Source organism: Lissotriton helveticus, chromosome 2_1 (genome assembly GCF_964261635.1).
Source record: "Lissotriton helveticus chromosome 2_1, aLisHel1.1, whole genome shotgun sequence".
Lineage (NCBI taxonomy): Eukaryota > Metazoa > Chordata > Amphibia > Caudata > Salamandridae > Lissotriton > Lissotriton helveticus.
In genome coordinates, this window is record NC_136059.1 from 567,121,124 (window position 1) to 567,145,768 (window position 24,645).

At 41.6% G+C, this 24,645-nt stretch overlaps 1 protein-coding gene across 2 annotated transcripts in view; it reads left to right on the forward strand.

The window, feature by feature from the left end:
- The window catches only part of CERT1 (ceramide transporter 1), a 911,140-nt gene that overhangs the window by 798,524 nt on the left and 87,971 nt on the right, over nt 1-24,645 (forward strand). For both annotated transcript variants that reach the window (XM_078675236.1, XM_078675235.1), the window contains one exon: nt 17,619-17,748. In XM_078675236.1, coding sequence (XP_078531362.1) covers nt 17,619-17,748 — 130 coding nt within the window. The remainder of the gene's footprint in view (nt 1-17,618; nt 17,749-24,645) is intronic.

A 24,645-nucleotide genomic window follows, 5' to 3' on the forward strand; every position in this document is an offset into this window, starting at 1 on the left:
CTCACTCAGGAGAGTGAGCGAATTGCAAGCACTAACAATTCAAGAACCCTTCATGCAGGTACATGCTAACAGGGTAGTTCTTAGAACAAACCCTAAATTCATGCCTAAAGTCGTATCCAATTTCTATATCAATCAAGCAATTGAACTGCCAGTATTCTTTCAGAATCCACAGTCCGTAGCTGAGAGAGCCCTGCACACATTAGACGTAAAAAGAGCTCTACTTTACTATGTGGACAGAACTAAATCCTTTCGGAAAACAAAACAGCAGTTTGTTGCTTTTGCACCACAACACAAAGGATATCCTATTTCAAAGTCAGGAATAGCCAGATGGGTAGTTAAATGCATTCAAATATGTTATCTAAAAGCTAAACGCACTTTAACAGTCCCCCCTAGAGCGCACTCTACACGGAAAATGGGGGCATCCATGGCTTTCCTAGGGAATATTACTCTCGAAGACATCTGTAAGGCAGCCATATGGTCCACCATACACACTTTCACTAAACACTGTGTAGACGTGCAAGCAAAACAGCAAGCTGCTGTAGGCCAGGCTGTCCTCAAAACTCTTTTCCAAACTGCTGCAGCTGGCATAGGTGGCCACCGCTAGGGGAGATACTGCTATTCAGTCTATGCACAGATAGGAATTCAGTAGCCCACATGCCTCGAACGGAATATGCTACTTACCAGTATGCATCTGTTCTTGGCATGTAGGGCTGCTGACATTCATATCGCCCGCCCTCCTCCCGGCGCCTGTCGCAGCTGCAGCATTATCTCTAGCATGGGCATCTCTTACTTTCCTTTCTCCATCTCTACCACAATGACTAAAAACAATCTGAGCATGGAGAGGATGCCCATGCGCACTGTAGTCCAGGGGAGGAGTCACCTATCTCGTGATACTACGAAGACTCTTCCAGGACAACAAAGTGCAATAATCCGGACCCAACACTAGGTGGCGATCTATGCACAGATATGAATGTCAGCAGCCCTACATGCCAAGAACAGATGCATACTGGTAAGTAGCATATAACTTAGCATGTATAGAAGTTGTGGAAGTAACCACAATAGGACTACACTAAATGTAAGAATCATGGAGAAAAGGGCATGAACAGAATGCATGCATTGAAAAGAGACCCTGATAAGGAAACGACAACCACAATGTAAAAAAAAGGCTAATAATAAAATACACAGATGTTTCTGCAAATTTATAACAAAATAGACGTGTGAACGATCGAGAAAAATAGCTTTCTGATTTATATGAAAGAAGAACCCTTTTTACGATTCAATAATGAGCCTGGGAGTCTTAGCAAAGTCTTGGCATTTATAGACACATTTCTGGACTGAGGGACAAACTCATGCAAATCAAATATATTTTAAATCAATGGAAAGTACACTTGACTGCAATGCTAGGAATGCACACGTTAAGTTAGGAGGGACAACCATTATTGCTTTGCAATTGCAATAATATTTTAAAATAAGGGCAGTGCAGAGGAGAGAGAAAGAGACCATCTTAAAATACAATAAGCAATTAGAGCTTCAGCCAAGGATGCTTAGATAGAGGGCTGAAGGAGACCACACAGGCGTCATTGACCCAAGGGGTCACTGCAGCGGGGTTGTCCGTCGAATGGACTGAGGAGCAGATCTGTATACTCTTTCAATGATAAACCATTTACCACAAAATGACAACATTATCCGGTGTCTTTGACCTATAGGACTAAGTGCCACCCACGCTACAAAAAGTTTCTGAAAAGGTCACAGGATGTTTGACCATGAAACATGGAATTGAACATCTATTGACCAGGATTTGCGTCACTTCAGGGAAACTTTTATAAGAAAGCGGAACATTTAGGAAGATATTGGTTGCATGTCTTAGTTGCATTAAAGCCAGCAACAGATACAATAATATGAAGGATGACAGAGGGCAAGTGGCCCCAACCGTCAGGTATTGTGTGATGTCTCTTTTAGCTCGAGAAGTTCCCTATTCTTGCGGTATTGCTATTCTTGCGGTATCTATGTGGATGTAAGAGAAGTAGTGCAGATTGAGGGAGTGGGAGCCCCCGAGGGAGCTGGGACTCGCTGAGGAAATTGTGAGTGAGACACATTTTGGGGCCTATTCATAGAAAAAGTACAGCTGGGACAGTTTGGTCAACCTAACAGATTCCTTTTATGCTAGCTGGTGGGGGACTTATCAGGGTCTCATGCCTCAGGTGTGGGCAGAATTGACCTGGGGTAAAAAATAGACCCTGCTACATAACTCTGGCAGTGGAGTCGAAATACAGGAGGGCCCTCCAGCTTTCAAAATAGTCTCCCAGCACAAACTTCCACATCACGTGGAACAAGCAAGGCCAGTCCAGCCTATTAAATGCTTTTTGTATGTCAACTGCAAAGATAGTCGAAATGTCTACCCTATAGGAATCCGCCTCCAGCACTCGCAAAAGGCGCCGAATATCGGTTCCTTTGATATTTATTATCGACACTGCTTGTCGGCGTTATGAATGTGTTCTTTATGTCACTATGTAAATATGATGACATTTTTCTTATAGTGGATTAACTGGCAAAAATCAATGCAAATATGATATATATTTTGGCGACCTAATATAGAGAATAAGGAATTTTAATACTGACAGTTTAAATTGCATTTTAGTAGTTTATGTTGCTACCATCTCTGGAGTGTATATATATTATTCTTTTGGTATATGCAACAACTGAAAATAATGAAACAATGATGCATTAATTTGATTGTATGTTTGTTTTAGTGCAAACGGCTACCTGATGAAGGCATGTATGCCGAAACGCGCGTAGTTGACACCTGCCGCACTGCCTCCATCATCTTAACGTCTATCATAGAATCTGGATATGCAACCTTTTTGATGTAAATGAACTATATATATAAAAATAAATATGTTATATACAGAACAATAAAATGTAAAGATTTTGACATATATATGAGTGCATAATCATTCTTCTGTCTTAATATGGTGGTTTGCTTGTTTTAAATCTTTTCACTTCAGAGACATACACCATTTAATGTTTTGTTGAATCTGTGTCTAGTTAAAAACTTTTTTCTTACTGCATGCTAATTCATTGCCCTCCGGTGGGCCTCACAGATGAGTGTGCTTCCCAAATCATGGTGGAATTTTGTATGTTGGAAGCCCATTCTTCTCCTTCAGTGGATTCTGCATTATTCTAGTTTATTTAAATCCGTATTTGCAGCCCTCCAGTGGGGCCACAGAAAAAAGACTGAGGTGTGTTTGGGAGAGTCTGCAAGATTTCAGTGAAGCCTATGATTAGAGAGAGACACACACACACACGCGCACGCTCACTCACTCACTCACTCACTCACTCTTGCATATTGATATGCCGCAACACCCAACTCAGGACACCTACACATTTTGGCTTACGCCTTCAACCGGACAACCCCATTCCCGCAACCATTGTGGTATTTGAAAAAACATGACCCACAATCACTTCCTACTTTTAACATGTAGACCGCTCTATATATTTTAGGTCACTAATTTACCTCCATTTTGGGTTATATTGTAACACATACCTCAATATTTCAAAGTCAATTCATCCTTTTCGATTGAACATTTCCTATGTAAATATATTTCTATAATCATAAGTCCTCCTGGTGCATCATACAGCATGGAACCAAAATCCTTAGTACATTCAATCTATGTAGATATCATGACACAAGTCTAAAAAAATCTTTTACGTTCTCATGTTGCCCCTGATTGTCAGGCATGCGTGCGTATGTGTGTGTGTGTATATATATATATATATATATATATATATATATATATATATATATATATATATATATATATATATATATATATATATTCACTGAAAAAACCATAGGTTATAGACCATATATAGTTAGGAATTAGCATTTACAAAACCTTGAAAATTCACTGAAAAAACCATAGGTTATAGACCATATATAGTTAGGAATTAGCATTTAAAAAACCTTATTTTACTCACACAAAACCATTGAAATTCCATATATAGTTAGTTGCACTAACTATATATCGCGCACCCGCAATCCACTGCTGATCATGTCACATATTACATCATTCATGACATGGTCAGTGACATCACTGATGACATCACTGATGACATCTCAAATGACATCACTGATGATATCTCTTTTGACATCAATGGTCACATCAATGATGATATCATTAATGTGACAATACAATGCATCTCCTCACACTTTAATATAACCTCTGTTACACCCAGTGTTAAATACAGAGTATAATTTTTGAAACCATTGACACACCAATACTAGTTACTACATACGTACTCACTGATTCCTACGTCTACACACACATTCACTCATTCACCCATACAATCATTCATACATACAATCACTCATCTTTACAACACTATCATATGCACTCATACACCTATACAGACACTCAGACTCTGCCACTCATCCATGGAGTTACTCACACACCTAGTCAGTCCTGTAAAGAATCAATCACACTTCCATTTTCTTGTCTATACAGTTAAACATAGAGCACCTTACATTTTCAAACATATACTAACACATACTTACTTTCTTATACAATCATTGATGCAAGTACACATTGATCTGCACAGAGTCACACACCTCCCAGCCAGCCACACACACACACTCAGTCTCCCATACAAATACTTGGACAATCAATCAATAACCCATATAGTTAATCATATAGCTACTGATCAACACATGCAGCAGTTTACAGAACAACAGACATAATGATGCACAAATTAAGACAGTTTAGTCACTAACCCATGCACTCAGTGAGACACATTTAATCACTCACTCATACATTCAGTCATGCACCTACTAAATCCTTCGTCCAGACACTTATACATCTACTCATTCTTCAATATGTAAAACATATTTAAACTTTACAGAAACACACAGTCACTGGATGATGTCATCAGTGATCTCATCAGTGATGTCATTTGAGATGTCATCAGTGATGTCATCAGTGATGTCACTGACCATGTCATGAATGATGTAATATGTGACATGATCAGCAGTGGATTGCGGGTGCGCGATGTATAGTTAGTGCAACTAACTATATATGGAATTTCAATGGTTTTGTGTGAGTAAAATAAGGTTTTTTAAATGCTAATTCCTAACTATATATGGTCTATAACCTATGGTTTTTTCAGTGAATTTTCAAGGTTTTGTAAATGCTAATTCCTAACTATATATGGTCTATAACCTATGGTTTTTTCAGTGAATTTCAATGGTTTTTTAATAGCAAATATCATAAGCTGTCGAATGTCAAGTACGTGGTAAGTGAAAACATTTTCGTGTTTATGCACACTGATCTGCTTTGAATGGTGCCCCCCCCCTCATTTCTATTAGGAGTACTCTCTCTTTGCACATAGTGAAGGGTAGTTAACGCAGGCCTTTGCCCCCGTTGTAATACGTCGTGCCTGCTTCTCTCTCCATTTGATTGATTGTTATCCAAGTATTTACTGTTTTAGAATTGGTTCTCTTTGGTTCATTCTCTATTTACAAACAAACAGAGTCGCAATACTCTGTTTAGTCTTCGCAGATAACGAAAAATCGTGTAAAAAAAAAAAGAAAAGGAATCGAGCAAAATCAGTAGGCCACTAATGGGATCTCTTTTTGACCTCGCTAAAATAGAAACATTAAGAACGACCCCTCATGACAAATACAAAACTAGTGAGATGAACTGAACTCCACACAATGATGGCTGCAAAACAGCTTGGCTCCGCCACCCACCCCGCCCAAAATAACGATAAAGAGCGGCTGCCATGATTGGTTGCGGAATGGCCACGACGGAGCTACGAAATGGTGCTGCTCTCATGCTAACCCCAGCTTCAGTCTGAATATCCAGAAACACTGTAGACTACCAATTCGATCAGTTCCGGTAGCGCCCCAATGTAACCCGGTAGAGAAGAACTAGCCCTCCCCTCTTTGACTGATGGTTCTTGTTGCCTGTCCCTTCTGTTGTCATTTAACAGAACTATTTAGCCTGCTGAAAGGGGTTGTGTTCCAACCGCTGGTTGGTGGAGACATTTTGACTATATTCTGGACCTGCGTTGTCGCGTAATGCGTCATATGACGCGCCGCGTTAGCGCATCCGGAAGTCATCCGGGGCGCGCAGCGCGTAACGTAAGCATAACAAGTCATGTGACTTGTTAATAAAACTTTTCATTGGTTCATTTTACTTTTCTTATTCTAATGATGAAAGGCTTGGTCATATGACCTAAAAATTACGCTTTTTATTACTTCCGAACATTATTTTTTCTTAAATATGTTATAATGTTCCAGGCTAATGTACTTTCCCGGAAAATTTACAACTGTCCTGCAAGTAAAATATATTCTTTTTTCGAGAAAAAGAGCGTTTCTTCGTCCCATGACGGAGCCGTTGAGCAAAAGAGGGTCGACCTGCTGTCTTAGTCGCCGATACGCCTGAATATGAGATTCTTATCGATCACTTTATGTTGCAGGAGTAGAAAACACAACAGCCCTTGACCATTTATCTTTACTGCGTTCCTTCGAATTATACCTTTTACCCTTCATGTAATTGGTCTGCTTTATTTCACTTGCCTTTTACTGATTCTAAAACAGTGACTATTATTAAAAACTTTACCAATGTATATACTACTACCATGTTTTCTTTTAAAAACCTTTATTGTGAAAATTTCATTATACAAATACGAGCCTATAACCACGTGGGCCGGCCACGGAGCAAACTGTAATCGTATATGATGAGTAGACATTTACACTGTAGAGGAACGTAACGGGCGGGCCATTAGGTTACAAGAACTAAGGTGTCTAACAGTTACGGAATCGGTGGACGTACATTTTATAATTAAAATACGACAGGGCCAGTTACAATAAAATTATCTAGATATACATTTGCGGGCAAGTACCATCGGTGACGTTAATTCGAACTTTCAATAGTACAGTAATCAATAACACATCAGAACTTAATATCAATAGGGATGTCGAAATATTCAATCAATTCTCGTCCCCGCCCGCCATGTGCTTCAAAACTGCATACGTATCTCGTGATTTCAAGGTTCTGCAACCAGTACACAACAAGGAGTTACGAGTCCCATTTATTCCGGCGCCATTTTGGGCGAGGACGGGCAGGTCCAGGATATAGTCAAAATGTCTCTACCAACCATCGACTATGATGATGTTCATATGCTGTATTTATTAGAGTAACACTCATCTGTCCACATGAAATTAATTTGCCACAATCTAAACATGTCATTTTAATCTTTCCAAAGTTCTTCTAAATATTTGGGACCGTTTCCCTTGCCTCTGATGCTGTCAGTGCCACTTCTTTGATGAATGTACTAGCAGGTCAAGGGTTCTCCTCCAAATCTCTCTTTTATGCAGCACTATAATTAATTGGTGCCACCTCTCCATATGACGATGCATGGTATAGTTACCATAACTATATTTTTTTCGGTTCCTCTGGAGAGTTCATCGTGGCAGATGAAGCGTGTAACGTACCGGGCATTTACCTTTTTTTGCATGTACAGGAAAGGAAAAAAAAAATCGAGCGTCCGAGTTCTAAGGTGTCCCAGGGCCATTTTAGTGGACCAGGCCCAAATCCAAAGAACAGGCCGCCATTTTGAGAGTCCTGTTGCAGCCGCCTGTCGCTGTAGCATCAAGAGCAGCCGAAACTCAGCTGAATGGCAACTGAAACGGTAAAGGGGCGCCCCACTACAGCAGACGAGCCTCCACCTAGGAAGGCCCGTTCACGCCGCCTCCCCCCCCCCCCCCCCTTTCGGGCACCCCACGCCGTTATTCGGAGCAGTATTGTAGGATGGCCACACCAGTGCGGCAACTTGCTAGACATCACCTCGGTGGTAACCGAATCTCAACGCCTTGTGGTGTCTTCTATTCAGAAAACATTGTTATGCTGCCTTCGACCTATTCGCCGCAAGTGCGCACACAACTCAACTGCATAGCTTCCTAGACACCACCTCGGTGCCATCCGGATCTTGGAATCTCAGCGCCTTTTGGTGTCTTCTCTTCAGAAAATATTGTTGCGCTGCCTTTGGCCCCATTCGCACATCGGTCCGCTACTGACGCCATCTCACAGGCTAATGGGGCGCCCCACGCCGACTTTCAGCATTGTAGGATGACCACACCAGTACAGCAACTTGCTAGACATCACCTCGGTGCCATCCGGATCTCGGCGCCCCACTGCAGATGAAGTGCCTCTCAACTATGAAACCACCACGGTGACATCCGGATCTTGGCGCGTTGTGCTGCCTTCGGCCTATTCGCACATCGGTCCGCTACTGACGCCATCTCACAGGCTAATGGGGCGCCCCACGCCGACTTTCAGCATTGTAGGATGACCACACCAGTACAGCAACTTGCTAGACATCACCTCGGTGCCATCCGGATCTTGGCATCTCAACGCCTAGTGGTATCTTCCATACAGAAAATATTGTTGCGCTGCCTTTGGCCCCATTCGCACATCAGTCCGCAACTTAGACATCACCTCGGTGCCATCCGGATCTTGGCATCTCAGCGCCTTGTGGTGTCAGTCAGAAAATATTGTTGCGCTGCCTTTGGCCCCATTCGCACATCAGTCCGCAACTTAGACATCACCTCGGTGCCATCTCAGCGCCTTGTGGTGTCAGTCAGAAAATATTGTTGCGCTGCCTTTGGCCCCATTCGCACATCAGTCCGCTACTGACACCATTTCACAGGCCAACAGGGCGCCCCACGCCGACTTTTACCATTGTAGGATGGCCACACCAGTGCCACAACTTGCTAGACACCACCTCGGTGCCATCCGGATCTTGGCATCTCAGCGCCTTGTGGTGTCTTCTATTCCGAAAATATTGTTGCGCTGCCTTTGGCCCCATTCGCACATCGGTCCGCTACTGCCGCCATCTCACAGGCCAACGGGGCGCCCCACGCCGACTTTCAACATTGTAGGATGGCCACACCAGTGCGGCAACTTACTAGACACCACCTCGGTGCCATCCGGATCTTGGCGCGTTGTGCTGCCTTCGGCCTATTCGCACATCGGTCCGCTACTGACGCAAACTCACAGGCCAACGGGGCGCCCCACGCCGACTTTCAGCATTGTAGGATGGCCACACCAGTGCTGCAACTTGCTGGACACCACCTCGGTGCCATCCGGATCTTGGCGCGTTGTATTGCCTTCGGCCTATTCGCACATCGGTCCGCTACTGACGCCGCCTCACGTGCCAACGTATTTTCTCCGCATTTTATACCCTATGCCGCATAACAGGTCATGTGACTTGTTTATAAAACTTTTCATTGGTTCATTTTACTTTTGGTTTCCTAATGATGGAAGGCTTGATCATATGACCTAAAAACAACACTTTTCATTGGATGAAAACTTTTTTTTTTCCCAAACGATGAAAGCACCACCTTGTTTCTGGATGTTTCAGACTGAAGCTGGCTTCAGCATGAGAGCACCACCATCTCGTAGCTCCGTCGTGGTCATTCCGCGAGCAATCATGGCAACCGCTCCCCACCAGAAGCCTACAGGAGTCGGGGGCCCCCAAAACTTTTGATAAATCCTCAAGGCGGAGGGGACGCTTTCGAGAATGGGGTCCAAGACCTAGCAGACAAGCGTCCGATTTCCAAGGTGTCCCAGGGCCATTTCAGTGGACCAGGCCCAAAAAGGAAACAGCCTGCCGCCATTTTGAGAGTCCTGTGACAGCCGCCTGTCGCTGCACCGCAACAGTGGGCGCAACTCAGCTGAATTGCGGCTTTTGACACAGTGAACCAAAAACGGACGGAATGGCAACTGAAACGGTAAAGGGGCGCCCCACTACAACAGATAACACTCCACCTGGAGAGGCCCGTTCACGCCGCCTCCCCCGGGGCGCCCCACGCCGTTATTCGGAGCAGCATTGTAGGATACCAAAACCAGTGCGGCAACTTACTGGACATCACCTTGGTGCCATCTTTCTGCTGCCTTGGAACTATTCGCACAACAGTTTGCTACTGATGACCCACCCCCCGCGACGCCCCACGCCAGAAATCTGGACGTTGTGCTGCGTTGGGACTATTCGCACAGCCGACCGCTACTTCGTTGTTTTTCCCTAAAAATGTTTATATGTTATTACTGTTTTTGTTTTCTTGTATATATTTATAAGTTATTAAAGTTTTATAATCTTACTACTTTGTTGGAGTGCTATATATTTTTAATGTGACACATAATTGTAAAAACTTTGATGTACAAAGAGTCATCCCTGGAATCTTCCGCTTCAGGCTCGGTCCCCTCCCCAATCACAATACAGGATGGTTTTCAGATAATAGGAACGCGTCTGCTGTGACGGATCTCATCGAGTGTGGGCCTTGATCTACTATAACTCCTTTGAAGAGGGGTGATTCTTTACAGCTGGGGCCATAAACTACATCTGCAGGGCTAGCTGATACCCTAGGACCGGCCTGGACAATCGGACACAGAGGAAAAGGAGTGTCAGAGGGTGCGGTAGTGAATAGGGCGAAAGGGAGGTGTCGGGCGGGCACAGGGTGTGATTCTCAGGGAAGAGCAGCGCAGATGGGGGGTGGTTTATTACCCATGCATAAGACAGAGAGCGGGGGTGACCACTGCCTGGGGGAGATGCTTGCGAGGGTGGGGAGTCATGCTAAGGATCGACAGCGTGCACAGAGTGGGTCTGGTCAAGGCATCTAAAATGACTGCCGTGCACGACAAAAGTGTGGCATTTGAAAAAAGGCAAGATGGCGCAGACAATGTTTTTCAACACTTCCTGATTTCCTTCAAATCGAACGTTAACAGACGTTGGGGCATATTACCAAAGTTAAGCGATATTTATCCCTAACGATGCTTAGCAACGATTTTTTTACCACTAAGCATCGTCAGAAATTATCGCAGATAAACCTTGCTATTATCAAGGTTTATCGCAAATACGATAAAAAACGACCGCAATGCATTAATATCGCTGAAAACTCAGCGATATTCATGCATTACCGAGCTAATGCTCTTAGCCATGTTATCCACCTCCCATTGGATAACATGCCTTAGAACTGCTCAGGGCAGGTGCTAGCTTTTGGAGATATTCGCGCTTATCGCGAATATTTCCAAAAGTTGATAATAGGAGATAGCGATGTTAGCGACTGTTTCCAGTCGCTAACATCTTGGCATGCCCACTTTGCATGTCATTAGTGATAAATATCACTCACATGCAAAGTGGGGCCCAAGATGGTCGCTATCTCCTACTAGCCGTCGCTAACTGGTGTTAGCAACAGCTAGGTAATACAGATATAATTTTATCTCCGCGAAGCGGAGCGCTGTTACAGATATATATCTTTTTTTGAACGTTAATTTCTCAAAATCCACTGGAGCACATATATTGAGACCTAGCAAAGGCACATCGGACTACCAGTCCCTACAATTTTGCCAAGTTTCGTGCAAATCCATTCAGCCGTTCGATTATTATTATTATTTATTTTTTTGCCTCGCGGGGCCCTTTTAAAACCTCCACATCAAACCTAAGAGGTCAAGGAGGATCTACTATGCCCCCTTATGGTCATTTGCCCCTTCGCTTTGGCCTCCTCTTGTCTCTCGATCCTACCGAGAGACAAGATGGCGGCCGCTACGGACTGTTTGGAATGTTTACAGACGCCGGAGAACCAATCAGCTTCGCAAACCTCCGTTACGCGAAGCGGAGCGCTGTTACAGATATATATCTTTTTTTGAACGTTAATTTCTCAAAATCCACTGGAGCACATATATTGAGACCTAGCAAAGGTACATCGGGCTACCAGTCCCTAATATTTTACCAAGTTTCGTGCAAATCCATTCAGCCGTTCGATTATTATTATTATTATTTTTTTTGCCCCGCGGGGCCCTTTTAAAACCTCCACATCAAACCTAGGGGGTCAGCGAGGATCTACTATGCCCCCTTATGGTCATTTGCCCCTTCGCTTTGGCCTCCTCTTGTCTCTCGATCCTACCGAGAGACAAGATGGCGGCCGCTACGGACTGTTTGGAATGTTTACAGACGCCGGAGAACCAATCAGCTTCGCTTCACAAAGCTCCGTTGAGCGAAAAGTACGCGAACTGGAGCGCTGCCCGGTCCGCTGTTACAGATATATATCTTTTTTTGAACGTTAATTTCTCAAAATCCACTGAAGCACATATATTGAGACCTACAAAAGGCACATCGGGCTACCAGTCCCTACAATTTTGCCAAGTTTCGTGCAAATCCATTCAGCCGTTCGGGCTAAAAGTGAGGCCAACCGCCCTATGGAAAACTCAATGTTAAAAACACGTTTTGGGACCCCCCTTTTTTCTCGGCCCCCCCTTGACGAACCCCCCCCAAATTTTCAAGGGCTGCTCAGAAACAAAATGTGCCATTTTCCTGAAAATTTCAGCCAATTCCGTCCACAAACGCCAAAGTTATTAGACATAGAATTTTCAAAAATCCCATAGAGAAAAAATCCTAACTATATATACCTACTGGCGACCGCCAGTAGGTAATATATATATCACACACAAACCTCCGAATAGGGAGCCACCAACCCTGCAGGGCGGCCTCTTCAAAACGGGCACGGAGACGCCCGCCAATTTCACACTCCATGAAAGACACACAAGAGGCCCATTTTAGGAGACGGAGCTTTTAATTCAAGATTGCATGCACAGCGCTTTCTGCAGTCCAACTAGTTTCGAGATATATATATATATATATATATATATATATATATATATATATATCGCTCAAAATTCCCTTGCAAAGGATTGACGGAACTCCACAACTCAGTTATCAAAGTTCAGTGTTTTATTAAACAATTCAACAGAACACGTTTCGGCATCGCGCCTTCGTCTGCTGTCCCTCACATCAGTTACATGTGCATTTAAATAAAGGTAGAAATTGACGTCAATCTAATGTTCAATCAATGTGTATGTATATATATATATATATTTATAACCCTTTCAGGCATAGAGGGACGCATAAATTATGCAAAAAAGGAGAGTACTCTGTGTAGTTCTCAAGTGTAGGTGGAAAGCAGCTTCTGTTAGAGCACTCTCAACACCAGCGACACTCTAGATCTGCTCACCTCAAATGTCTGTTTTTCTATCCAAGTCTTTAAGCATAGGATTATCACAGTGCTATCCACGCCGAGATAGAAAAGGACAAAGTCTTTTGCCATTTCTTCAGCAAAGTCTTTAAGCATAGGACTAACACAGTGCTGCCCTTGTCGAGCTGTAAAATGACAAAAGACATTTATCACTCCAGGCAAAGTATTACAGCTTTGAAATGGTAAAATACCAACTCAAACCAACCTGAAATGAGTAAAAGCAACCCCTGTCACAGTGTTTCTATTAGAGCTCTTCAGAGAGGTATAGCTTTGTCCAGACAGAAGGAAGCACCCAATAAAAGTCAAAACAAAACCCTTTCAGGCATTTGAGGTGAGCAGATCTAGAGTGTCGCTGGTGTTGAGAGTGCTCTAACAGGAGCTGCTTTGCACCTAAACTTGAGAACAACCCAGAGTTCTCTCCTTCTTTTTTGCATATATATATATATATATATATATATATGTGTGTGTATGTATGTGTGTATATATATATATATATATATATATATGTGTGTGTGTGTGTGTGTGTGTATGTATATATAGTGGAATCGTCCTTCAGATACAATCACGCTCTGTAAAGTAGACGAGGCGAACCCAAATGGGTGGTGCATATATTTTATTGATGCCCGACACCACCGCCATGACGCGTTTCAGCCCTCGTGGGGCCTTGATCACATGACGTGAGTGAGAAAGTTGGAGATTAGTTAAAGCGCTGGTGAATGACGTACTTCCCAACTTGGAATAAACATGGAACACATACTATGCAGCTGACAATAGTAGTTCAAATCATGAGTAGTTGCTTGTAAAATACAATAATGCTGAACAACCATTTCACCTCCTATGGTAATATATCTCATAGGTTCAAACAGCATATATAAGAAATAATATAAATATTATATAAATCAAATAAATATTTAAATGCATAAATAAATACGGTTAAATAAATTCACAATGTTATGCTGTTGTAAAATGGCTCATGATAATAGCAATCAAATTCCAGTTTATAAAAATCATAGTTTAATAGCAGCATATAAAATGATTTTATATTTAATAAAATCTTTAAAAACCTTTTATCTCGTGAGCGTGCCGCATTTAAATGTCTATGTTAATCTACCAGCCTTTCGCTGGTATATCCATGTTGAAGTGGAGAAATGCGCCCAAGTGGGCCTATGAATATCTAACCACTTAGATCCGTTTGACCTTGTGCAAAATTGCAAATAGGAGTACGTTAAAAAGTTAATAATAAAGTGCAAACCATGTGTAAAAAATAACAATTCAAAATGACATTACATAACAAAGATTAAAAACAGTATCAGGGAGATAAGAGGAAGCGAGTATGTATTCGGTCCTAATGGAGATAGGTGTAAAAATCTTCGCTTGTATTCAATCCGTTCGGTGCCTTACAGTCCATGAGAATTATGTGCCTAGTCTCTAATTCTCGTAGCAGAGACTCCCGGTCCCCACCCCTTCTCTGTGGTGGGACTGTGTCCATCACATAGTATTTCAGACCTGCTGTATTCTTGTCGTGCAATTCCTCAAAATGTCTTGCCACCGGGTACGCGGTATCGCCCTTGGTAATGGCCCGTATGTGCTGGAGTATACTCTTGTGGACCTGAAGCTTAGTGCTGCCCACATAGCGCAGGCCACAAGGACACTCCAGTACATATACCGCGTACTCCGTTTTGCAGGTTAACTTACTCTGTATGATAGTGGGTTTGTTACTCAGGGAAGTCATGTATTCCGTCTTGCTTATCCCAAACCTGCAGGCTTTACAAACAGAGCACTTAAGGACCCCCTTGCTGCTGTTGAGCCATGAACTATTCATCCTAACCTCTGGCTACTGGAAATTAGATGGTTGCTCATTGATTTAGCCTTCTTGTATGTGATGCTACAAGAATGGGGCATTTGTTGTCCCAAAACAGGATCACTGGCTATCAAGGCCCAATTGCTATTCACAATTTTGCGAATACTTGTGTTGACTATTGTAGGTTAAGATTAGTCGGGTTTCATTTTGCTCTGTTTCTTTCTTTCTTTTCTAATGTATTTACCAATACCCTCAATCTACCAGGTTCATTGGCTTTCCCTATTGCCTTGTCCACCAGTTCAGGTTGATAGCCCTTTCTCAGCAATCTATCCCTACACTCATTCTGAGCTTCAGCACAATCCTGATCAGTGTTATACATATATATATATATATATATATATATATTACTTATGAGCGAGTACATGGATCAACCTCTAGTGCAATTCCTGTATTCCCAATAGGCTCTGCGCATTGGAATAATATAATCAGCAGTGTAGATGTAGGACTGGAGTCATTTAGGTCTCTACTGACTATATTAGACTTAATTAGGTTTTGCCAGCTAGCTCAGAGGTCACTAGAAACTTTCTCGAATGTTCAGGAAAGAGTTAACCGTCCTGATTTAGACAAGAAGGGATTAGTTTCTGACAACCGCATAAACATGACAACTTTGCTCCCTCAGAATAAAGAGTGTATCTCTAGAGTCGTGTGAAAACAATAGACAGCTATTTCACTCAGTCAATCATGCATACTTAGTTTCACCAGAGTGCAGAGAAATAGAGAGACGGGCGTTTTCAATAAAAGTTATTTATTGAGCAGTCTTCTTTCTCATGCAAGAGAAGTGAGTTGTCACAATTGCAATACTTATCATAAAGTAAAGTGCGTACAGAAAAAGGAGTATTATAAAATAATACTGTAAAAGCATTCATATGGTTTCTTAGCCATATGATACTTCAAAATGGATAAAATATATACATACATAAAAACATTGACTAACGTACTCAACTGGTGCTTCTAAGATACGCCTACCCCGGTGTACCTGACCTAAGCCTAATACTTGGGAAGGAGTAAGTAAGTTGCAGTTTAAGTTAAGTTGTTTTTTTGCCAAGGAATCTGAATCAAGAATTCTCTTACGGGTTTAGTCAGCTCCGTACCTTGGTAATAGAATGTAGAAGGTCTTGTATCTCTCTCTAAGGACTCGATCTCCCAGCAACCCGCAAGGGTGACTGGAAACACCGGAGCTGGATTTTTCTCGGCTGGAGAAAAAGACGGCGTCTTTCTCAGTGCGTCAAAAGGGAGGGGCGGCTTTCTTCGGCTCTCGCATCAGCTGGGCTTCGGGCAAGTAGATAGCCGCTCTGCTCCAAACCACTGTGTCTTTGCTTAAGGCAACGTTGGTATATTTATACCTGGAAGGTGCCGGGTTTGACGTAAGGTTGGACATAAGACGTCACTAAGAACTTACAGTTCTTCCTGGACTCCAAAGAGTTCTTGTGCAAATCAAAACAAAAGCAGGGGGATTTCCCGGGCTGCTGGAGGCTTGGTTTGATTATAGAACGCGTTGTACTTTCTAGGAGTCTATGGGAGTAGCCTTGCCGTATTTGAACTGCATGGGCTATGACTAGATATGGACATGATTCCTATGCCTTTATAAGGATATGTTTTGTTATAACCATATAAGGGCATGATTCGGGGATGTCTTGATTAGGGTCCTAGATAGATTCACAACAAACCTCCCTATCAAAACATACAACACCACAGGTGCAATCCAGAATGATATGGCTATGCAGCTCACCCACCGATTTTCGTGACATGGTTCATTATTGGTGACCTATCTGCACCAAAGTGGCTAAATACCACCTTGGCAAACTCAACTGCGAGTTCTGATAATATTATGCAGGGATCCAGATTTCTCAATTTGATTTCTCAATTAAAATGTTTCTGGATATTCCCTTGAGGTATTCCTATGGTAGTGGTCCGATGAGAACAGCATACGACTGGTCGGTCCTATGGCAATTTTGGTTATAGCCCACTCCACAAACCTTCCACCTTTAGAGGTACTGCTTTGGTGTCTATTTTAAAGGTGAGAAATAGGTGGTTAGAAGTATCTCTCAGAAGAACATTTTACTTACTATCAGGAAACTAATGCTCTTTCTAATGGATACTCTAGCTAACCACAAATAACTCAGTCGTCCAACTTCCCTGTTCTGTGGAGTGGTCTCTTCCCACCATCTAAAAGGTCTCAAGTTATAAAATATGCTCACTGATGCCTCTAATTGTTTTGTGCACCACCTCTGAAGGCGCAGAAAGAGTCCTGCAAGAAACTGACTTCGGTGGGCAGGGGTTGTGCTTATATGCAGCTCTGCTCAGTCACTTATGAAGTGCATGCGAGCCTCAAGGTGCCATGTGAAGTGCACAAGAGCAATCGTGTGAAAATTCCCGCATCAAGCCTTGCACTTCTGAGATATTCTTGAACTGATGAGTATGCAGGTAGAGTATCAATCACAAAGAGCTTTACCCAAGATAGGTAACTTGTTCTTATTGGTTCCTTCTCCCATGTGCTTCTAGTGTCTTCTTGGTAAAATTATTTCGGTGTCTTTTTCTCTGCCCCTGTCAAAAAGATTTTGTCTACTCCTTTGTACACGGAAAACATTTTGGTTTTAATCTAGATAACTAATAATAATTGACTTTTTGCTGTGGTCTCGCATTTCTAATAATACTCTTATTCTCTTACAGCTTAGTAACCGATGCGTTCGTGCCAAAATCAACATTGCTTTGATTTGCCAAACGCTGGTAAGCCCACCAGAAGCTAATCGGGAAATAAGCAGGGATAATATCCAGTGCAAGATTACATATGTAGCAAACGGTATGTATGCAATTTGTTAGATGATTTAAAAAAAAAAATGTATTTGAAGTTAATTAGTTAACGTGGCTAATCTACAAAGCAACCTCCATTATTAGTGGTTCTGTTCCAGTATTAGTGAGCTAGGCAGCTGAATCAGATTGAGGTTGAGCCACCAGGGAGACAATTTTAATCCCAGAGAGACTCTTTACTTTAAGGTTGTCTTGGTTATGTTTAAATCACCCTAAACAGATGACCATGCCTTTTGTCCTAGAGTTTTTTCAATTTTGCTCATTTACGTAGTTCCAGTAAGATTTTTTGCTTTATCCTTCGTATAAGTAAAGGGGCTATTTTATCCTATCTGAATCCTGATTACCAGGTGCTCCACTGGTTGTGTTCAATGTGAATAGTGATTTGAGAAGAAGCCCTGGCTCTAATATTGTAACCAAAAAGAGTATTTCAAAATTGTCCTGAGGTAATTAGATTGCTTCAGGTGAGGCTGGGTGTTTTAGTGAGGTCTCCCAAGCCTTTACACTATGGCGCGCTGCATCAACTGGCCAGGAGTTCATTGACTAGAGCAGAGATTCACAGTGCCAAAATGTCTGCATATTTGTGCAAGAACATAGACCTTCATTTCCAGCAAATTCTGATCCCCATAAAGTCCTGTTATACCCCTTCGACAGTCCATGGCCACAGCACCCATTAAAACTACATGCATTTTGTAATTTTCTATCATGTTCCTAAATGTTGCTCTAAAGCCACATACATGTTGGAAACCTGGAACATTCTCAGTCTATCCTAAAAGGCAGATTATTTAGAAAAAAATAATCTCACCTTAAAGCTAAATTCTCCAAAGTTTTGAATACTGCTCAATTTAATCCAGTACACAATACCTAAAACGTCTATGCCTCCCAGAGAAAGAACTATAAGAAAACATTCAGGAAAATGCTACCTGAAAGGCAGGCAGTATGGCAAAGCCAAACATACATGTTCTCTTTTAAGAAAGCCAGCAGCTTCAATTTCCATGGTTCCTTACAGGGCTGTTTCATCAAGAGCGATTTAATTTTTCACATTCGAGCGTGGAGGATCTATACACTTTAAAGTGGTTTTGTCACCCTTTTCTGGGAGTTTTTCTCTGAATATTTGCCAAATTCATTTTCCCTTTAATATTGTGATGCACTTTTGCCTTTTTCCTTTGGTGTAGCATCTTAAAGGTTAGGTTGTTTTTTGTCAAGTTTACTCAAAATACCTTCACTTATTGATAAGCATCCCTATTGAGATAGAAAGAAAGCACTCTGACATTCACCACTTCTGTGAAGTAGTCTACCTCCAGCCTTATGTACCACTGAGGACTGAATTTTATTTAAAATTATTGAAACTGACTGGGTGACCTCCACGGTGATCATGCCATTTATTACAAAGGAATGCTATTGAGGCAGGTCCATGAGATAAAGAGAGACTCCAATCATGCCATTTCCAACATTCCGGTTTAACATAAACAGAATTGACATTGAAGACAAAAAAAGTGCTGGGTCACTTCCCAACATTTGAATAGTCCCCATCGCACCTCTCGCGCAGACTGATGTTAAGACATTTAATGGCGTCACATTGACATTGATCCAAGACACTGTCAGAGAAGCAACTGTGTTCCTCATCACACTAGTGGACTTTGCTGTGCTGCTGATTGGCATTGCTCTGGATGATCCAATTTGGATGCCTCTCTGACCATTTTTATTTATAAGTTATTTAGAGCATGCGATTACCATAAAGGTTCCCTGATGCTGAGGAGATAAAACAGAATAACCAGATGAGAAAAATAGAGAGGAATGTAATGGAATATGTTTTTAAGAGTTTTCTAGTAGGATAGAAGAGTAGACATAGACCTGAGGTCTGCTGGAAGAGAATTCTACTGTTAGACTGGGAGTAAAGAAAATGCATGGCCATTGGTGTACCAGACTGGGATATTCCGGGAATAACTAAAAGCTGCAAGGAAGAACACGTGAGAGTGCATTCAGGAATGTAGTGAGCATACTCAAGAAGGTACACTGGATGAGTGCAATGGTAAGCCTTGCTGACTAAGCAAAGGGATTTAAAAATAACGCTCTTGGCTACCAGAAACCAGTGGAGAAAGTTTTTTTTATAAGCGGCGATATAACAGCCAGGAAGACTGAAAATGAGTCGGATGGCTGCTTTCTATATAGATACGTTGAAGGCATTGCAAAAGATGAAGAGGAAGTCATTGTAGAGAGAGTTGCAGTACTCCAAACTGGTACGTGTAACTGCTTGGACAATCCAATGTTGTGATTAAAATGGAAGGGGTGAGAGAATATTTGGGAAGACTTAAAGATGAGAAAAAAATGCGATCGCTTGTTCACTTGGGTGGAAAGAGAAAGATTCTCATAAAAATAGATTCCAGGTTTATTAATGGAAGATGCCAAAGCGAAGGGCCCCTAGTTGGGTAGACAAAAAAATAAACTGACCAAGCAAGACCCCTCACCATGAGAATTTTTGTCTTACCTGTATTCTGTTGTGGAAATTATTCCCCGTCCGGGAAACAACATAAGGGATGACCTTCTGGAAATTATTTGGTTGCTTGACATTGATTAAAAGCTGAGTGTAGTCTACATAGCACATAAAATAAAACATATTGAATCGAATTAGGTGGGCCAAGGAGGGTACATGGAAGTTAAAGAGTGTAAGGCTTAAGGAGGCGCCCTGAGGGACCCTGTGCTAATTGGGTTTTAGCTTTGAAGGAAAGGTAGGTGTTCCTCCGGGACTATCCAACCAAGTACAAGCTGATCCAGCCTAGTAACCTACCTAGAGTACCAGACATATTTTGGCGATTTATGAGACTATATCAAAAGATGCAGAGCAGGAGCAAAATAGCTATTACCCAACAAAAGATGATCAGGGGCTCAAGTCTGAGGATTTAAAATACATACGTTTATTAATATAGTTAAGAGAAAGTGGAAACAACTCTTTGAAGAGGAGGTATGGGGAGGGGAAAGCAGGTAAGTGTCCCATAGAAATGGCTGGGCTAGGGAGGGAAGATAAAAAATATTTGTAGATTCCATCGGTTTTATAAAAAAAAGTAGTCAAAGTTCGGGGACTGAGGCGGTTTAAAAGTAAAGGTTGCACAACTACAATATGCCAATCCATACTGTTTAAAAATACCATTTTAAAAATTAGTTTTGTAGCATTGTCTTCCTTAGAGATGCAATTGGCAAAGTAATTGGCCCAAGTGAAGTTCACAAAAAGCCTGTAGGAAAGAAGAGCAGACATCAGAACTACCTTACTGAAGCAATAGTAATCTTTGCACCCGCAATGCTCCGTGTTTTTTGCAGTGAAATTCGGCAGCTTTAAACTCTCAACTATACCAGGGAACTGAAGGCCTGGAGCGATGACCAGCACCTCGAGAAGTAATGGATCAAAAGTGGTGATAATCCTCTGACTGAAATCAGCTCTGGGCGGGGTATCCAGGGAGGGCAGGGCTAGGACTTTGCCAAGACAGCAGAGAACGATGGGAAAATACCGGAGAAAAGCATGAGATAATAATCAAGCCAGGCCTTGCGGACAGAGATGCCACAACTAACAAGATCATAGGGATGCTGGAAAAGGGTGAAGGCAGTGACCAGTAAGATGAGTTTGACCACTAATTAACTGCATCAGGTTACAACTGGCAAGGGATGGAATAAGGATAAAATCTGTGTTTGATACCAACTCACCCCAGATATTGAAATCTCAAGAATGATGCAAGAAGAATGACTGGTGATAAAATATGTAAAAAATCAGCCAATAAGCTTCCCAAGTTAATACAGACAGGAGGGTGGCAATAGCATAAAACACCAGGTCAGGTAGGTACAGCAGAAATGGCAATCAAAAACCCGAGGAGCCAAGCACGTGGTAAGAGATCTATAGTAGTAGAGGACACTTTGAGATGGTTGTTAAAAATGATGGCTAAACACACCTTTCCTGCACGGGCAGAATAGGTGGAACACCTTCAAATCAGTGTATCGCTCTGCTGAAATGGCTTGTATTGTGATATGTGCACTATGAAAATCTGTGTACCGCCTCAAGATCACAGATTCCAATAGTGGAAATTTTTCTCATCATTCCTGGCTTCCAAGTTCAATAAAATTCTATTGAGCTGACGTATGGGTTTCATCATCATAATGATAGCCCTAAACCACCATATTGGCCTTTAACATTGTCAGGACTACTAGGACTTTGCGGCATGAAGCATCAATTTAGGTTGTCTAAATTATGTGGCGAAAAATGTCAATTATGCTGCACATTCTCTCTGTTATCAGTTTTGGCTAGAAAATGAAATTTGGTGACATCTACAAATTTTGCTAATTATGTGGCAAGTGCAGTAAATGTAATATTTATTCTATAAACACTGCAGATTTAGAATCGCCTAATTTTCTTGACCCTCTCCAGTGCCCATTTTTATTAACAATTTATTCAAGAAAGGTAAACCAATCTTAAACATTTTAATTCCAATCATTGCCCATTGTTAGCTACACTTCGTAAAAATAGCTTTTTCAAGTTCGCTGCCCTAAAATAAACACGTAAATAAAATACACTTAATAGATACCTTATATAATATGGTCCTGACTGCCATCTTGGGCTTCTAGTGACACTTAAAAATCACTCGGCTATGATGTCATTAGAACTCTTAATGAGCATTGTTGAGCCATTTAAGCAAACACATGTTGTATGATTCATGTATTCTCTCTTTCTCTTACTCTTTTCAAAGCACTGCTGATTTTGCCTTAAAATGCAATTTGGGCTTAATACGATTGGTTCAAATACAATAAGTTTGAGTATCCAGGATTAGAGCTGAGCACCTGTTGCCAAGATTGGCAGAGTCACCTTTTAGAGCACATCCGGAACTGAGATTTTGCACATCATATCACCTCTCATCACCAGAGGGATAGCCATGCCATATTAGCATGTCCCAGGAATGCAGCCAACTGACGCTTCTGAAATATGCCAGCATTCAGAGCCGGCAGTGCTCATCCCTTAGTTTTTAGGCTCTTATGCTATCTAACTCCCTGTTCACAAACGTTTAATCCTAACAACATAATTGCCTCTGCATCAAGCCTGCGATGTGTGAGTTACTATCGTGTTACGTCACTGGGCACAGGGAATGTGAAGTGCATTTATTCACCCAACACTTCTCTCCCTTGCTTTTACATCCACTTTACTACAACAAGCTTGTTTCTTTTTGCCAAACTCCCCTGTTGGTAATCTTTATCCCCTACAAAATGTTTTTTCACCCTTTACCCTTCCTTTCATATAAAACATTCTTATGTGTTTTGGTCAGAAGTTGGAATGTTCCCACTACAGATGACTGTAAGCCTTGCATATATAGAGGAAAATATGGCGCTATGGAAAGATAGCAGAGGGAAATAATGGTGCCTTTCAGATATCTGTGTAACTTGTAGTTTACCAGTTCAGTCTTGCTAATGTACCTTTACAGCATTTCAAGGTTTGTTGCATGAGTACTATTGAGTTCTGTTGTTCCTGTCGTATTTTGAATATCCCATCATTTCAGGGCTTTATAGGGATTTCAACTCTGAAAAAAATTCTGGGATATGAATTTTCCTTAAGTAAATGAAAAGACTAGAGGTGTTTGGCAAAATAGTTTGTTTAATTAAACACTGCATGCGGGAGAGCCTGGATAGAACGCGTCTGATCAAAATCTCTTGATCTATAAAGTTTTGCCTGTCAATTTATACAGTTCACGAGGTACAATAAAATGGTCTCTACATCCCTAAAGAGCATCACTGTCGTAAATCAATCAAATATGTGCATCTGATAATGACACAGATGGCTCTTGACCCTCGAGGAGGTCAAGAGCCAGTTTGTCCCCAGATGTCCGGCATGAGGAGCGCATGAACACTACGCATGGTGTGCATGTTGTGTCCTAATTGGTTGAGTGTACCTATCTACATGTGTATCTAGCCTTGTGGTATTTCTAGGGAACATGAGCCTTGGGCCAAACATGTTTTATTGGGACCAATTACCTCGGACTTGTTTGTGGTGCAAATATCTGTGGAAACCATCAGTGTTTTCGCTGGATGTGTTTGCTTTTAGTTTATGGGGGGCTACTGTTCGGGCCCAAGTTATGGTGTACATTGACATTGCATTGATGGGCATTGACGCGATTAGTGGGCACAGGCTATGGCATACATTTATATTTCAATTACTGATATTGTCATTGTCCGGCCTGCATATATCATCATATTCATTGACATCGTATTCAACCATTCCAACAAATCAAGTCCTAAAATAAACCAAATCTGCCTCACAATAATGCTAGCATAAGTGACGTAGTTCCACTTTTGGAAAAAATATTTTTGTTTATTTTATTTCCATTTAAGTTCTAAAATCAATTGGAGTCCTATGAGTAGCAGGCACACGCCCCTCTTTTGTTCTAGAATGTGTCACATTTAGTCAAACTTGCATGTTAATTAGGTTTATGCCCTCATTTATAAATAACTGTTTCTTTTAACTAGACCTAAATAAAACAGCTGGTGGAACAGGACTTGTGGGCAATAATGACATTGTGGCCATAGGACTATTTGGGAATACAAAATGCAGTTAAAAACAAGTGGTATTAGAAAATTGATGCAAATTCTTATTTCTAGTTACCATTCATTTCTACAGTGGATATTATTGCTTAATTTTCAGAATGCCATTATCCTGTGATAGTTTTATCTTATGCCCCTATATGTACAGCAAGCATAAGGTGAATGGATTAAAACCCCAGGTTTAAAGTTTACTGCATTTATGAGTGGATTGCAAAGAAGGCTTGCCTCTCAGTCAGATGTGTTGAAAAAGTGTGTTGCCTTCATTTTGAGAGTCTGACAACAAATGGCCTTTTCTGGTCCTTGATGATTTGCCTGTTCCCAC